The following is a 15693-nucleotide window of genomic DNA, read 5'->3' as shown; positions in this document are numbered from 1 at the left end:
GAGACCTTGGAGACTGCCTGGGCCTCAACAGCACTGCACATCAGCCCAGCCGGTGTGGCTCAGTGATTGAGGGTCGACCCAGGAACCAAGAGGTCACTAGTTCAATTCCTGATCAGGGCACATGCCCAGGTTGCAGACTTGATCCCCAGTAGGGGGCGTGCAGGAGGCAGCTGATTGATGGTGTTCCTCTTTCATCGATGTTTCTCTCTATCCCTCTCCTTTCCTTCTCTCTCTAAAAAAATCAATAAAAATATATGCTTTTTAAAAACAAACAAAAAAACACCATCTACAAATTATAGAACAGAGGTTCTCGCCCTAGCTGCGTCATAGAATTGACTGGGGAGCTTTCAAAGGAAACGCCATGCCCAGGCCGTACCCTGGACCAGTAGGAATTTCTGGGGTGGGGCCCAGCACCAGTATTTTTTTAAAATCTGTGGGACACGTATAGCCAGGGTTGAGAACCAACGTGTGTTTCCTTCTAAGAGTCTAAATGGCACTTGCTAATCTTAAGTCTTACTCATTCTCGGAGTGTGATACGGGGCTCCACAAGGGGGCGGAGCTGGCCTTGACTCCCAGCCGCCTCTCTCTCTACCTGTGCCCCCAGGACCTGGGCAGCACCTGCTGGCGTCAGCCATGCCCGCCGCTGTGTGGACAGCTCCGTGTCTTAGCATGTGCCTGCCCCACACAAACCACATCGTCCACAGCGCCCCACGGAGTCGGATGTCAGCAGTGACAAGGGTGGCGTACAAAGCCCTCGGTGGAAAACCAGGCATCTCCCTGCCTTCCTAGCCTCCCGTCGGGAAAAATAATGACTACTTTACAAAACTATTTCATAAAATGTTATGTTAAATGAACATCAAATTACTTTTCCTTTTACTAGCTTTAAATGCTAATAGTGCCATTTATTCCTGACCTTCAGGAATATGAGATGTTTTCGATGACAACATAAAAAGAGTTCTTGTTTGAAAACGCAAGCTACTTTGGACCACATCTTATTACTTCTAAGTATAGCGTGCACCAGCATCGCTCACTTCAGCCGCCCATTTATACGGAGCTGGTGTATATTTCAGTTGACATTTATTGTTCTCCCGCATATGTGTCAAATTCCTTAATGAGGACTCTGACAAAGACATAGAGCTCGGGTTATAGAAATTACATCTGCTACCGTGTAATCAGTGTTATCTATTAGAATGCTATTTGTGACAAGTCACGTTCAAAATAAAAATCGAATTGATTTTTCTGTGATTTTTAATATGGTGCCCTCGCAGCAAGCCTTTGATTGAATCGTAAACACTTTAATGCTCTGTTTTTGTTTGAGGCAGATCAGGAAGGGAGTTTGCGCTATTCACAAAGCTAAAACGAGCTGCAAAACAACAAAATCAGATTTTCAAAAGCATCTTTATTTGCAAGCCCAGGGAATGAATTTGGTAAAGCTCTCTTCACGGGCACGCAGCGCAGCCACCGAGTCTACATTTCCACATTTTGTTATGCATCCATTTCCATCTAAATTAGACTCTCACTGATGCAGGGTCTGAAAGGCCTCTGCCCGGCCTTCGTTTCTCCTTTTCTCTCCAGCGAGTCAGGCTTTTTCTCAGCTGATCCACGCGCCACCTCACCCGGGTCCCTGTCTCTTGGCAGTGGGTTTGGGCTAACTGCTCTGTGTTCTGGGCATGTGGGGGTTCTGTCTCCCACCTCCCCCAAAGGGGTCTCTCTCAAGGAGGCACCTGCTTGACCCATTTTGCTTACAAAATGAGTCACTTACAACCATCCCCTTGGGTTCACACGTGGTTTGGAGCAGGGGGTGGTGAATTAGGGCACAGCCCTCCAGCGAATAATGGTCTTCACATTTTTAACTGTTGTTGTTTTTTTTAATTCAAAAAAATATTTTGTGATACATGAAAATGACATGAAATTAAACTTTCAGTGTCTATAAATAAAGCTTTATTGGAACACAGACACACTCACTAATTTCCATATTGTCTAGAACTGCTTTCCTGCTAACACGGCAGAATTGCCACAGAGACCCGCTGGCCCACAAAGTCTGAAATATTTAGTGTCTGGCCCTTTGTAGAAAAACATTTCAATCCCTGATTTAGGAGGGCCATAGTAACTGGTGCCAGCCAGGCCAATACAAGTGGTTTTAGATAAACTGGAGCTAGGGTCTGGGTCTGTGGAGGGCACGGGGTGACACGACCTGATGAAGAGGCCTGGGGAGAGTTGCCCTTGGTGTGACCTTCATGAGAGCACATACCGGAAGTAAGGCCTGTAGGCTGCTGGGACTGGGTGCCCAGATCCTCTAGGCCATGGAGTGCCTGGTGCCCTTTCCTGATGGCACCCCAGGCTGGTCAGGAAAGATGGGGTACACACTCCCTCTCAGCCTTTGGAGCATCCAGACAAATCCTGTTTGAGTCCACATATAGACAGGGGTTTTATTGGGAACGTGTCAGCCTTTTTTTTTGAGGGGGGGGGTGCTGTATTTTTTCGGGGAAGGGGCTGACTTAGGAAGACTGATGGAGGTTGTCAAGGAGAGGACGGATGGGGCTCTGCCTGCCTGGGCTGTCTCACGGTGATAGCTCACCTGTGGAGTGCCCCCGCTAGGCCGGACACCAGGGGACACCTGGCCTCTTTAGAGAGGGGAGAGTAAAATGCTTAAGGGACCCAGAGGCCTTCTGGGAAAGAAGCCAGGACCACAACTTTTGAAATTCTGGTGAGGGGATGGGGTCTGATGAGCAATGCCTGGGAACGGGGCAGAGAGGTGAAGGCATCCGGTCTTGAGCCTCAATGGAACTTTCCATTTTTGCCTTTTTATTGCTCCTTTCTGGCGCTGTTAGCTGTGCTCAAGAGGAAGCAGATGACCTGTGAGTTTTATGTTAGCAAAATGCTAGGCCAAGCCCTTTGTGTGCGTTACCCCATTGAATCCTCCCAAACCCCACGAGGAAGGTCTTCTCATTTTATAACCAAACATTAAGGGGTAAGAGTGCCTACGTTTCACATAAAGCTCAGTCAGCAGGTATGTGGCACACACCGACATGATGAACCGAAGCCCAGCCCTCAGCATCCTCACTCCACTTTACTGGCTCTGTCATAGTCATTATATATATTTTTGTGTGTTTCTTTTTTGTCCTCTCTTTTCTTTTTTTAAAAAAATATATTTTTATTTTTATTGATTTCAGAGAGGGAGATGGAGAGAGAGAGATAGAAACATCAATGATGAGAGAGGATCATTGATCAGCTGCCTTCTGCACACCCCACACTGGGGATTAAGCCTGCAACCCTGGCATGTGCCCTGACTGGGAATCAAACGGTAACCTCCTGGTTCATAGGTTGACGCTCAACCACTGAGCCACTCCGACCGGACTGTCTTCTCTTTTCTTTCTTGAATCGATTTGCTGTAGAAACCATGGTGCTAGAGAAAAGTCACAGCCACGGCTGACAGCCTTTTAGAACCAGCCAGTCGCCACTCCTGGAGGGGGCGTGAGGACCTGAAACCCGTGCATCCCCTCCCACATCCGGCCTCCAGGGCAACTGTCAGTTTTCTCACAAGAAGAAAGAGGTGACCCCGAAGGATCATTTTAATTGCCATGGAAGTCAGACCATCCTGACAGGAGGCCCTGATATCAAAGGAAACCATGCAAACCTGCACCCTCCAATTCTTCAGCCCTCCCAGCCCAGGGAATTTTGTCTGCTCAGGTAATGGCATTGTTTCTAGTGGCAAAAATGAGCTCATTAAGGATGCAGCCTGTGCTAATCATGATAATTTGCTGGACACTAAAATCATCTCTCTACCTGCCCGGACAGACAATGCTCTGGCAATGATAGGCTAGGGGAACAAAAAGGATAAAGAGTAGGGAAAGAATTGCCATGCGGAACGGCTTAAACAAAAGAGGTTACTTGAACCTAGTGATCTTAATCTTGACATTGTAGAAGAATTAGATACTATTAATCAATTTTTTAAATCGCCTTTATTCAACTTGGGTAACTGCCATTGGGTGGCTGTTTTCTTGTTTGTGTTTTACAGGAGCCATTTTTAACTTTTTTATTTAATTTATTATTTTTTAAATATGTTACTGATTTGTTTAGAAAAAGAGGAAGGGAGAGGGAGAGAGAGAGCTAGAAATAACAATTGGCTGCCTCCTACAGACATCTACTGGGGGTTGAGCCTGCAACCTGGGCATGTGCCCTGACCGGGAATTGAACCGGAGACCTCTTGGTGCCGGGGATGACACTCAACCAAATGAGCCACACCTGCCGGGCCAGGAGCCACTCTGTAAAGATTGGTCTCAGATGAATTAGTTGGAGCTTAAATTTTGATGTGTGATGTGATCCCGTGGATGAGGTTAGCATGAGGGCAGTTTTGAGGAACCCCTTTGGTCTTGGGTCCCCTTCATTTCACGGGCAACGACCTCAGTAAGCTTGAGCCCAGAGCAGTCATCCCCAAACTCTATGGTTTGGGAGGGGGACCAGCCAGCTACACCTCCCATGGCTTGTGTCTGAGAGGCCGGACGGCAGGCGCACTGCCCGCCCAGGCAGGTGAGGGGTCTGTCTCCTGGCTTCTCTTCTGGGGATTGTGGGGTCCCGCTCCCAGGGCTTCTGGAAAACTGGGAACATCCCAACTATGCGCTGAGCTCTGCCCCGCCCTTTGGAGAGAGAGCCAGCCACCTCGTGTTGAGATGTGATTTTTCTACTGCAAGGTACAATCTCTAAAAGACTAAAATATCTCCTAATTATTCAAATAAGGATTCTTTTTTAAAATATATTTTTATTGATTTCAGAGAGGAAGGGAAAGGGAGAGAGAGAATCATTTATTTCACTGATTGGCTGCCTCCTGCACGCCCTCTAGTGGGGATCGAGCCTGCAACCCAGGCATGTGCCCTGACCGGGAATCAAACCATGGCCTCCTGGTTCACAGGTTCCTGCTCAACCACTGAGCCACGGCCGGTCAGGCTCAAATAAGGATTCTTAAAATAACATTTCTTCCTGATTATGTTAACGATAGCTATTGCCTGTGGAAAACTGGGGGGGGGGGGGGAGGGGAAACACAAACAATAAAAACGACTAATAACCACTGTTGGCATTATAGTTTGCTCCCTCTACCCACCCCTTTTTAAAACAAAAAACAAAAAATAGGATTTGTGTGTGTGTGTGTGTGTGTGTGTGTACACATGAGTTTGCTCTTATTATGCTTGTTTTTTACATGTACTGTATCATAAATACTTCCCCCAGCAGCATTTTTCTATCACTGTTTTTGAACAATCAGATACCAGACTGCAATCCCAGGTCCCGTGGGGTTTGGGTGGCTGTTCTGGTTTGTACGACACTCACTCTTTACACACCTCCTTGGCTGTTTCCCTGGACAAGGTTCTCAACCATTTCTGTGTCAGGGGCCCTCTGGCTGTCTGGGGAAATACGTGGGCCAATTCTCAGAATAATGGTTTTTAAATGTAAAATGAAATACAGGAGATTACAAGAAGAAATGAATTATATTGAAACTAGAGGCCCGGTGCACGAAATTCGTGCATGGGGTATTGGGGGGTGTCCCTCAGCCCAGCCTGCACCCTCTCCAATCTGGGACCCCTCGAGGGATGTCTGACTGCCTGACCAGGATCAGCCTAAACGGGCAGTCGGACATCCCTCTCACAATCCAGTACTGCTGGATCCCAAATGCTCGCCTGCCTGCCTTCCTGATTGCCCCTAACCACTCCCCTGCCAGCCTGATCACCCCCTAACCACTCCCCTGCCAGCCTGATTGATGCCTAACTGCTCCCCTGCCAGCCTGTTTGCCCCTAACTGCCCTCCCCTGCAGGCCTGGTCACCCCTAACTGCCCTCCCCTGCAGGCCTGGCCCCCACAACTGCTCTCCCCTGCAGGCCTGGGTCCCCCCCAACTGCCCTCCCCTGCAGGCTTGATCACCCCCAACTGCCCTCCCCTGCAGGCCTGGTCCCCCCCCAACTGCCCTCCCCTGCTGGCCATCTTGTGGCGGCCATCTTGTGTCCACATGGGGGCAGCCATCTTGTGTGTTGGAGTGATGGTCAATTTGCATATCACTCTTTTATTAGATAGTATGGTATCCACATAGTGAAAAGAATACATTTGTGAAATAGCATGTTTCTTTATGCGTGTATTGAACAGCAGCATGCCAGACAGTGTGGTGGCTCTAAGAATTGCAATCGCGGTCAAGTAGTGATCGCAGTACATCGTCTCCGGCTGTTTGTAACGAGTGTCATGAGGTGTGAGGAGGTCTGCGATTTCCACTGGTCTAAGGTGACAGGTACGTCTGTGGTGTGTTCCCTACACTCATCAATGAAAGCAAGCCTGTTTCACTTAGTGAAAACAAAGATGTAACTTCTTTTTCTCATCAAAGTTCTTTCCTTCTCATCGAAGATATGACTCCTGGTTTCCACTCAGGGGACTCTAGGGGTCCAGGGAGCCTGGTGAACATCCCTGGCCTGGGGGACCCCAGCAGTAGCTCCCCACATCGTCCGGCTCGTGCAACTCCGAGCCTTTCCATGCCAAGGCCTCACTGCCCAGCAGCTGCTTCCACTGCTTCTGAGTGCCAATGAGGGCGGGCAGAGAGCACCTGTCAGCGGCAAGAGGCAGTTAGCCAGTGTCCGGGGTTGAATTGTGTCCCCCAAAACAGGTATGTTGAAGTCCTAAGCGCTGGTACCTCGGAATGCGACTCACTTGGAAACAGGGTCCTTGCAGACCGAGTGAGCTAAATTTAGAGGCGGTCCTACTGGAGAAGGATGGACCCTAATCCAAGGTGACCAGTGTCTTCATATGAAAACACAGACACAGGGGGTGCCCACTGGAGCCCCAGCTGGTTTGGCTCAGTGGATAGAGCGTCGGCCTGCGGACTGAAAGGCCCCGGGTTCGATTCCGGCCAAGGGCACATGCCCGGGTGGCAGACTTGATCCCCAGTAGGGGGCGTGCAGGAGACAGACAATTAATGATTCTCTCTCATCACTGATGTTTCTCTCTCTCTCCTTCTCCCTTCCTCTCTGAAATCAATAAAAATACATTTTTAAAAAATACCCACTGGAATTATGCACCAAGGACCACCGGCACACCTTCAGGAACTGGGAAGAAGCAAGGAAGGATTCCTCGTTAAGGTTTCAGGGGGAGCCAGGCCCTGCTAACTCCTTGAGTTTGGAGACTTCCAGAAATTTCTGCTCTCTGATGCGGCCCCGTTTGTGGCCCTCCACAGCCAGCGGGGCTCTCCTGGGGACTGGGATGCTGAACACCCAGGGTGGGGGTGGGGGTGGCCTCTGTGACAGCGTGGGGACGCCCAGGTGAGGACGCTGATGGGGACCGCCAGGTTCGAGGGCCGAGCAGGGCTTCCACCGCAGCCTGGACCAGGTGCACCGTGTTGCCTCCGGGTTAGGAAGAGATGCCCACCCCCCCCCTCCGGCTCTTCTCCAGGTCGGAATCAGGGAAAACCGGTCAGAAGCCGCCGGGATGCTGAGAAGTACACTCTTTATTCCCACAGGACAATAAAAGGTCTTGATCGCTCACGACACCCTACTGCCAGCCAGCCAGGGTGAAAGGGATTCTCCCGTACAAATCTCCCTAGTCCTGCTGGCGGGTGGGGAGGGCGGCTTCTCCTGGGAGACCGGCGAGCTCCCGAGCGCCCCCTAGAGTCCTCTCTCCCTGGGCGGCTCCCCCAGGCGGCTCTGGGCTGAGGACAGTGGCTCCAGACAGGGCTTCCTGTTGCACCACAAATTTGGTCTCTGAGCACAGCCACACGTCCCCGGAGGCCTGGGGTGCTCTGTCGGGGGTATTCCAAGGCCAGGACAGCTGCTGTCTGCAAGACACACCATGCCGTGAGCTGCGGGCGGGTGCCCAGCGGTGCAGAGGCCAGTGCCAACATGCCCCCCACCGCCCCCCGCTTTTAAAAATAGCAGGAAGGGCCCGGGGCCAGTTTGGCTCGGTGGATAGAGCATCGATCGGTGGACTGAAGGGTCCAGGGTTCGATTATAGTCAAGTGAAAGGTCCAAGGTTTGATTCCGGTCAAGGGCATACCTCGGTTGCAGACTCAATCCCCGGCCCTGGTGGGGGCGCGTGTGGGAGGCAGCCGGTCGATGTGTCTCTCACATCAATGATCCATGTCTCTCTATCTATCTCTCCCACTCCCTTCCACTCTCTCTAAAAATCAATGGAAAATATCCTCAGGGGAGGATTAACGAAAAGGAAAAAAAAAAGAAAAAGCCAGCAGGAAGGGAGGAGAGCCTGACTTACCTGGTAGAGAAAAGTCCGGGTACCTGGGCAGCCATTCGTGCTGCTGAACTTTCGGAGGAGGAGCAGGGGGCGGCTGCGTGGATCTCACTCCGTATATTCTAAAGGAAGGACCAACGTCATGGAGTCACTCCTTTGATTAGTAATGAAGAGAATAAATAGAATCTATGCAGTTTCTGTGTGGGCAGGAGAGGTTTATTTCTGATCCTTACCCTTTATCCTAACGGTAAGGGTTATCATGTCCATTTTACAGAAGGGAAAACTGAGGCCACACGAGCCACCCAGCGCCGTGCCCTGCCCCTGCCCTCCCTCGGCACCCCGGGGCCTTAGGTTGCTGCCAGGAGGGTGACCCCGTTGGTGTTTCACTCCCAGCCTCTCCCTGTAAACCAGCAAGGACCACAAGCAGGACTTGGGGAGAATGCTGGGCACAGATGGGGACGGAGGGTGGCTGGCTACTAGGGAGGCCTGGCAGTTACAGACCAGGCCCGTGTGAAAATAACCAGACACAAATTGTCCTGGTGCTGGGAGGGGGCAGCTGGGAAGCCCTGGCCCAGATCTGCCCTTCCCCTTGTCGCCGGGGTCCCGCCCGAGCCAGACTTACTCCTCAAAGGGTTTCAGGTGCGCCCTCTCGGACCGCTCCACGAGGTCCAGGAAGTCCTGGTAGCAGTTTCTGGCCATGACAGAGTACCGGGTGGCGCAGCCCAGCTCAGTGACCCCGGCTCTGGGCAGGTAGCCCGCCCAGCCAGGGATCGGGGCCTCCTCCAGCGGCTTCTTCGTGTGTCGGCATTCTGTACGGAGACCCGCGCTCCCTGAGGGCTCGGAGAAGCCACCCCTGGGCAGGGCCCCCGAGTTAGCTGGCACCCCGACAGTTAGCCCCGGTGAACCCTAGGCCCGTAGATGTCCTCACGGCAGCTGCCACTGGCTGGTGGGCTCCCCGTGCCAGGCACCTTGGTTGGAGTCACACAGACAGCTCCCACCTCATTCTCTCACAAACCATGAAAAGCTGGTGCTTTATTACCTCCACTCTACGGAGGAGGAGACTGAGACTTAAAGAGGTGAAGAGCCTGGCCGGTGTGGCTCAGTGGTTGAGCATCGACCTATGAACCAGGAGGTCACAGTGCAATTCCCAGTCAGGGCACATGCCCAGGTTGTGGGCTCAATCCCCCGTGTGAGGCGTGCAGGAGGCAGCCGATCAATGATTCTCGTCATTGATGTTTCTCTCTCTCTCTCCCTCTTCCTTCCTCACTGAAATCAATAAAAATATATTAAAAAAAAAAAAAAAAAAAAAAAAAGAGGTGAAGAGCCCGGCCGGCATGGCTCAGTGGTTGAGCATCGACCTATGAACCAAGAGGTCATGGTTCGATTCCCAGTCAGGGCACATGCCCAAGTTGTGGGCTCGATCCCCCGTGTGAGGCGTGCAGGAGGCAGCTGATAGATGATTCTCTTTCATCATTGATGTTTCTAACTCTCTCTCCCTCTCCCTTCCTCTCTCTGAAAGCAGGAAGAAAGGAAGAAAGGAAGGAAGGAAGGAAGAAAGGAAGGAAGGAAGGAAGGAAGGAAGGAAGGAAGGAAGGAAGGAGAAAGGAAGGAGAAAGAAAAGAAGGAAGGAAGGAAGGAAGGAGAAAGGAAGGAAGGAAGGAAGGAGAAAGGAAGGAAGGAAGGGAGGGAGGGAGGAGAAAGGAAGGAAGGAAGGAAGGAGAAAGGAAGGAAGGAAGGGAGGGAGGGAGGGAGGGAGGGAGGGAGGAAGGAAGGAAGGAAGGAAGGAAGGAAGGAAGGAAGGAAGGAAGGAAGGAGAGAAAAGAAGAGAGACGGGGCCAAGGTCATACAGGAAGTGGTAGGACCAAGATTCAAATCCATGTCCGTCTGATTCCCGAGCCCGTGCCCCGGGACAGTTCCTGCTGCTCCCTCAGACTACACGCTTCAGCTGCTGCTCCCGGACGGTTTACAGAGGGAGGCAGGAGGAGCATCCAGGTGGGAGAAAGCACAGCAGCCTCGGCCCCGGGAACCTGCCTGCAGGTCGTGACTGCCTGGCTGGCTGACCTCGGGCACCTGCACATTTGTGAGGTAAAAGGGTACTGCCCCATCAGCCTCCCCCAGTGGCTGTAAAAATCCAGTTAGGCCATTGAGCCCCATAACCTCAGAGTGGGAAGGCACCCTAGGGAACATTGAGTCCATTCTTCCAGGCCCTGGGTGTAAGAAGTGGAGCCCAGAGAGGGGAAGCAACCTGCCTTAGATCACACAGCAAATAGCTGCAGAGCTGGGCTAAATCCCAAACTCTTCAGCAAATGCTCTCTGCAATGTCTTAGGAAATTGTAAAGCACAAGAAACGTGTCCTTGAAAGTCCTCAATTCTATACATAAAAGCCTAGGTGACCAGATGGCCAGACAACCGGCTGGTAGCTATGACACGCACTGACCACCAGGGGGCAGACGCTCAACGCAGGAGCTGCTCCCTGGTGGTCAGTGTGCTCCCACATCAGCTGACAGACGAGCGCCAGACACCGGGCTCGTAGCTGGCGAGCGCAGCTGCACCGGCGTGGGCCTCTCCCATGGACACTCTCCCTGCACACCCAAGCAGCAGTGCAGCGCCCAGCCCAGGCTCCAGCTCCTCCCCGGCCGCCTGCTGCTTCACGCACTGCTTCGTGCTGTGTGGGACTGACACGGACAGCAAGCTGGAGCCCGATGAGCCGGCGGGTAAGGCCGGGCTGCGGCGGCTCAGAGACCCACTGATCCCCACAGGCCAGGCCGAGAGACCCCACCAGTGCACGAATCCATGCACCGGGTCTCTAGCAGTAATGATAATAAAGAAAAACAGTCCATTATGTTCCCTATAAGCCTTTACCCCTGAAAAATGGTCCCGGATAAATGACTGTTGTGATTATTAACAGTACATAATCATATTCTCGATGGGTTCTGTGGTTATCAGTGCAAAGCCCTGTCCCACCCAGCTAGTACCTGGAGGAGCTGGGTTCAAACCCAGGTCTGACCTCAGACAAGGGACCCCCCTGTCCAAGCCTCACGTCCCCCATCTCTGAAATGGGAATGGCAGCATGGCCGCGCAGGGCTGCTGTGGGTGGTGGGAAACAACAGTGCCTGGCACAGAGCCGGCCCAGAAGGCAGCGGCCTGAACGCTGTGGTGTCTTACTCAGGGGCTCCTCGTTCCCAGCACCCCGTCCCCCGCCTGCACCCCTCTCCCCCGGAAATGGGTGTTTCTCATTTTAAGACACTGGGCCTTTCCATTTTCACTGCCGCCTGGGGCTTTGGACAGCGCCGCATCGTGAGGTCTCTGTGTCAGCTCCGTGGGCCTGCCGGGCCCTGCCCTTGGGCCCCAGGGGTGAAGGGGGCTGCCTTCGGGGAGCCAGTACCCAGAGTCAAGGGGTGGTACTGCTGGTAGTACTGGTGCAGCGCCCGCAGGACCGCCTCCTCCTGGCAGATGGGCTTCAGTTTGGGGGCAGCGGCCACGGCGTAGCAGAACTCCTTCTGCTGGTCCTTGTAGCGCTGCGTTTTCTCCCGGAAGGCCTGCAGGCAGCGCGACATGTGGTCCTCGCTGGAGGTGCCCTCGCAGCTCAGGTATGGGACGAAGCCTGCGAGAGGGGAGGGGAGGGGAGCCAGCCTTCAGCAGGCGGGGCCCAGACTCTGGGCCCAGAACGTGGCATGTCTTCCTGGGCCCACGGCGCTGCATTTTCCTAAAGGCCCTTCAGACAAGCAGGGCTGCTGTCTCCCCTGCGGCTGGGCCCGCCCACGGCCACAAAAACAGTGACCTTGGAGCTGGGGAGGGGAGGCCCGTTTCCACAAAGGCGATGGCAGTCAGATTCTCTGCTGGCAAAGCCCCTGGTGCGAGGCTGCACGGGAAACGGGGAAAGCGTGTAATGGGCCGAAATGACAGTCTGAGGAGCGATTGAAATTACTCGTGTTTTTAGAGAGAAAGCTTATTTTCCTTGACACTTCCCAAATGCAACTGGGGATCTTTCTTGTCCGACCGTGGGGAAATTGAGGGCTTATTAAAAGCACAGACCTATTACACAAAAAGGTAAATTCGTTATCTGCGAGACCCAGCCCAGAACAATTTTTCACCATTTCCTACAAAATAACAGATAATCATTACAATTAATATGGGTAAAACACAGCTAGGTATTTACACTGGATGCTGAAATCCTAAGTACTATAATACTGTCAAAGCGAAACCCTTTTTTAAAAGAAGAACAAATGAGGAAAAACGGGTAAAAACTTGGTTTTACGCTGCCGAATATCATAAACGAGCCCTCCTGCTTGAAGCCCCATCTTTTTGCCTTGTCCCCAAGTCAGGAAAACCTGGCTTCATAGTGGAAAGGAAAACCCCCCACCCCTGGCCGCCTCAAAGAAGAATCTAATGACTAGACTGACCTTGAAGTCCTCCAAGGTCAGTCTCCCCAACCCGTGGGCAATCAGCACATACCCTGATGTCAGGGGGGAGACTGGAGAAAGCCAGGGGCCTTGCCACTGTGGCTTCTCCTCCGACAGGGCCCACTTTGATCGGCGTAGATTTTAATCATCGTACAGGTGCACAAACAGGAATAGAAGCTACCTTCACTGAGTCTTGCTAAGGACCAAGGCATTTTCAATAGGTTACACAGGCTGGCTCCTTTAATCCCCACAACAATCTTATAGACACTCCATTACTACCCCTGGCAGTTGGCCGAACTGTACCTTCCCAATACAAGTTCTAACCCCTCGCCCCTGTGAATGTGACCTTATCTGGAAATAGGGTCTTTGCTGATGTCATTAAGGATCAGACGTAAGATCATCCCGGATTTAGGGTGGGCCCTAAATCCAACACCTGGTGACCTTATGAAAAGGAAGGACAGAGCTTGGAGACACACAGACACAGACAAGGGCAGGAGGCCGCATGGAGAGTCGTGTGAAGATGGAGGCGGAGGCGGCGGAGATGCTGCCCCCAGCCAAGGAATGCCGGGGCCACCAGAAACTGGAAGAGGCAGGAAGGGTCCTCTCCTGGGGCCTTTGAAGGAACACAGCCCTGCCCACGCCTTGGTTTCAGACTTCTGGCCTCCAGAACGGTGTTGTTTTAAAGGACAGCCCTCAGAAACGAATACACCCATTTTACAGACGCATTTACTTACCATCGAGAGGTAAGTAACTCACAGCCACACAGACAATGGCCTGCAGGCAGCACCGGGAACCTCCGTCTGTTAGAGCCCAGAGCCTGCTGTCATCGCCTCTGTGGAAACGGGCCTTCCCTGTTGGACCGGGTGGGGCTGGGCAACCGGGGAAGAGGCCCCGCAGCTCCCTGCCTGAGGACACCTGTGAGCGAGCTGAGGGCCACAGGGGTCACTGGACTTGTCACAGCGATGTGACCTGGCACGCTCTCGGTGGCCCGGAACTGGTCAGCCCGTTAGGTGGGGTGACCACTTGTCCGGGAGCCAAGGCATTCCCTGGAACACAGGACTGTCCGTGCTAAAAGCGGCGCCGTCCTGGGCAGCCGGTCACCGTCCCTCTTGAGGACACGAGGAGGAGGAACGGGACCGGAGGCACAGTCTATTGGCAAACTCCAGAGAGCCCAGCCGGGAAGGAGGCCAGGGCCTCAGCACTGTGTCCAGTCTGGTCCAGACGCATTTCGTGGACATTAATTCAGTGCTCCCTGCACACCGGGTCCCGTCCTGGGAGATTGGCCTCAGTTGTATTTCTCACTCACTCCTCAGAACCCGGTCATCAGCCACCGCCAGCAATGGGTCGCTCTTAACACGCATCTTAAAAGCCAAAGCACTTGTTCGGGCCCCGTCAGCCGGACAGACGTGGACGATGGGCCAGAGCCTCCGCACCACTTACCGCACCACTTACCACAGTAGCCTGGCGTGACGGGCAGCTGCCTCATGAAGACCTGGGGCGAGTCCATGACGTTGCGCTCTGATAATAAAGGGAAGACGGGATGGAACTCGCCCCCCATGTCCCTGCGTTAAGAACTCACGTCCAGGGGGCGGGAGCCTTGGGAGTAGAGTGCGCTTGCCAGGGGCCGGGAAGGAGAGGCAGCTCTGCCAACGGAACCAGGACTCAGACGTGAATTTAGGTAACAGGTGTACGGACCTCCCCCGACTGCTGTCCCTGCCCTCCCCCCCCCACCACCTTCCATCTACCCTCACGAGGGCCACCAACTGTGACGAAGATAAAGAATGGGAAGATGGGGAGACCAGGGAGCCCCCATGTAAGACTGGAGAACCTTGGGGGAGGGGTGAGGCACTCTCACCCGGAGCCTTTCTTCATCCAGGGGGAATCAGGTCTCCATGGTGATTTTTGCGGCCCACCCTCACCCCCTCAGGACACCTGGCAGGGTCTGAAGACATTTGGGGTTGTCACGACGGGGGGATGGGGTGCTGCTGGTATCTAAGGTCCTGGGTTTGATTCCGTATCAAGGATGCCGCTCAACATCCTTCAAATCACAGGGCGTTCCCACAGCAAAGCAGCAGAGCAAGCTCTGGCTGAAGGGGTCGGAAGTCCCCAAAGGCTGGCGTGGAGTCCAGGGTGGCTGAGAGGGAGGTGGGGACCCTGAGCATCAGTTCCTGTGGATGCTGTCCCACAGCCAGGCCCCTTCCCGCTGCAGGGATGGCCTGCGTCCCCTCTGCGATGGGCAGGCCCAGCAGCGCGTGTGGATGCTGCCAGGTCCACCCGCCACGCCAGGTCATCTCTTCAAAGGGATGCCCTCCCTCCCTGGCCGGTTTGGCCCAGCGGTTGGAGCACCGGGCCCTGGGGACTGAAGGGTCCTGGGTTCCGCTCCGGTGGGGGATGGGGCGCCTACCGTGGTTGCAGGGGGGATCCCCGATTCCAGTTGGGGTGCATGTTGGAGACAAATAATCCATGTCTCTCCCTCACATGGATGTTTCTCCCTCTCTGACTCTCCCCTCCCTTGCACTCCGTCTAAAAATCAATGGGAAAAACATGTTAAAAAAAGAAAAGTGATGCCCTCCCAATGGGACACATGGCCTCAGGGTGTCAGGGTTAGTGGGCAAGGATGGGAATTAAACAGTTCAGACATTTAGGGGCCACTTGCTAGGGGACACGCGGGGCTGCATTCTTGTAAAGTCCTCACAGCCACTCGAAGGGTTAGTTCCTATTCAGGTCCCCATTTTACAGAGGGTGGGTGGGAGGCACAGGGGCTAAAAAACTTGTTTGAGGGCTGTCGCATCCAGGGAGGATGAGGGATTAGCTCTAAACTCCGAGGGGCAGGGTTTTGTTGCCCAAAAGTAAACCGCTGGAGAGGGAGCAGCGCCCAGCGGGGAAGGCGGCAGGCTGGGAGGCCTGCCTGGAGGAGGGGGCAGGGAGGAGCTTGAAGGAGAGATGTGCGAGGGCGTGGGGGGCTGAAAGCTGGGACACCGGAGCCCTTCTCCCCTTTCGGAGCCCCTCGCGAGCCGCTCACCGGGGCAGGCCGGGATCGCGGCCCAGCGGAGCCTCCCGCACACGCGTGGCCTCCGCCC

The 15693-nt window shown here is 53.7% G+C and overlaps 1 protein-coding gene across 1 annotated transcript; it reads right to left on the bottom strand.

Annotated features, from left to right (window-relative positions):
• Positions 1 to 7456: 7456 nt before the first annotated feature.
• On the bottom strand, positions 7457 to 15136 carry SPMIP5 (sperm microtubule inner protein 5). The gene is made up of 6 exons (XM_080641030.1): positions 15018 to 15136; positions 14066 to 14131; positions 11596 to 11814; positions 8833 to 9019; positions 8235 to 8332; positions 7457 to 7800 (listed from the first exon to the last, which is right to left on the bottom strand). The coding sequence occupies exons 1-6, from the start codon at positions 15076 to 15078 to the stop codon at positions 7631 to 7633; spliced, it is 801 nt and encodes a 266-aa protein (XP_080497156.1). The 5' UTR covers positions 15079 to 15136; the 3' UTR covers positions 7457 to 7630.
• Between the last annotated feature and the right edge of the window lie 557 nt (positions 15137 to 15693).

Source organism: Plecotus auritus (assembly GCF_963455305.1).
Source record: "Plecotus auritus genome assembly, chromosome: 9".
Lineage (NCBI taxonomy): Eukaryota > Metazoa > Chordata > Mammalia > Chiroptera > Vespertilionidae > Plecotus > Plecotus auritus.
Note: the sequence above shows the minus strand (reverse complement) of the source record. Positions and strands in the feature narration are given on the sequence as shown.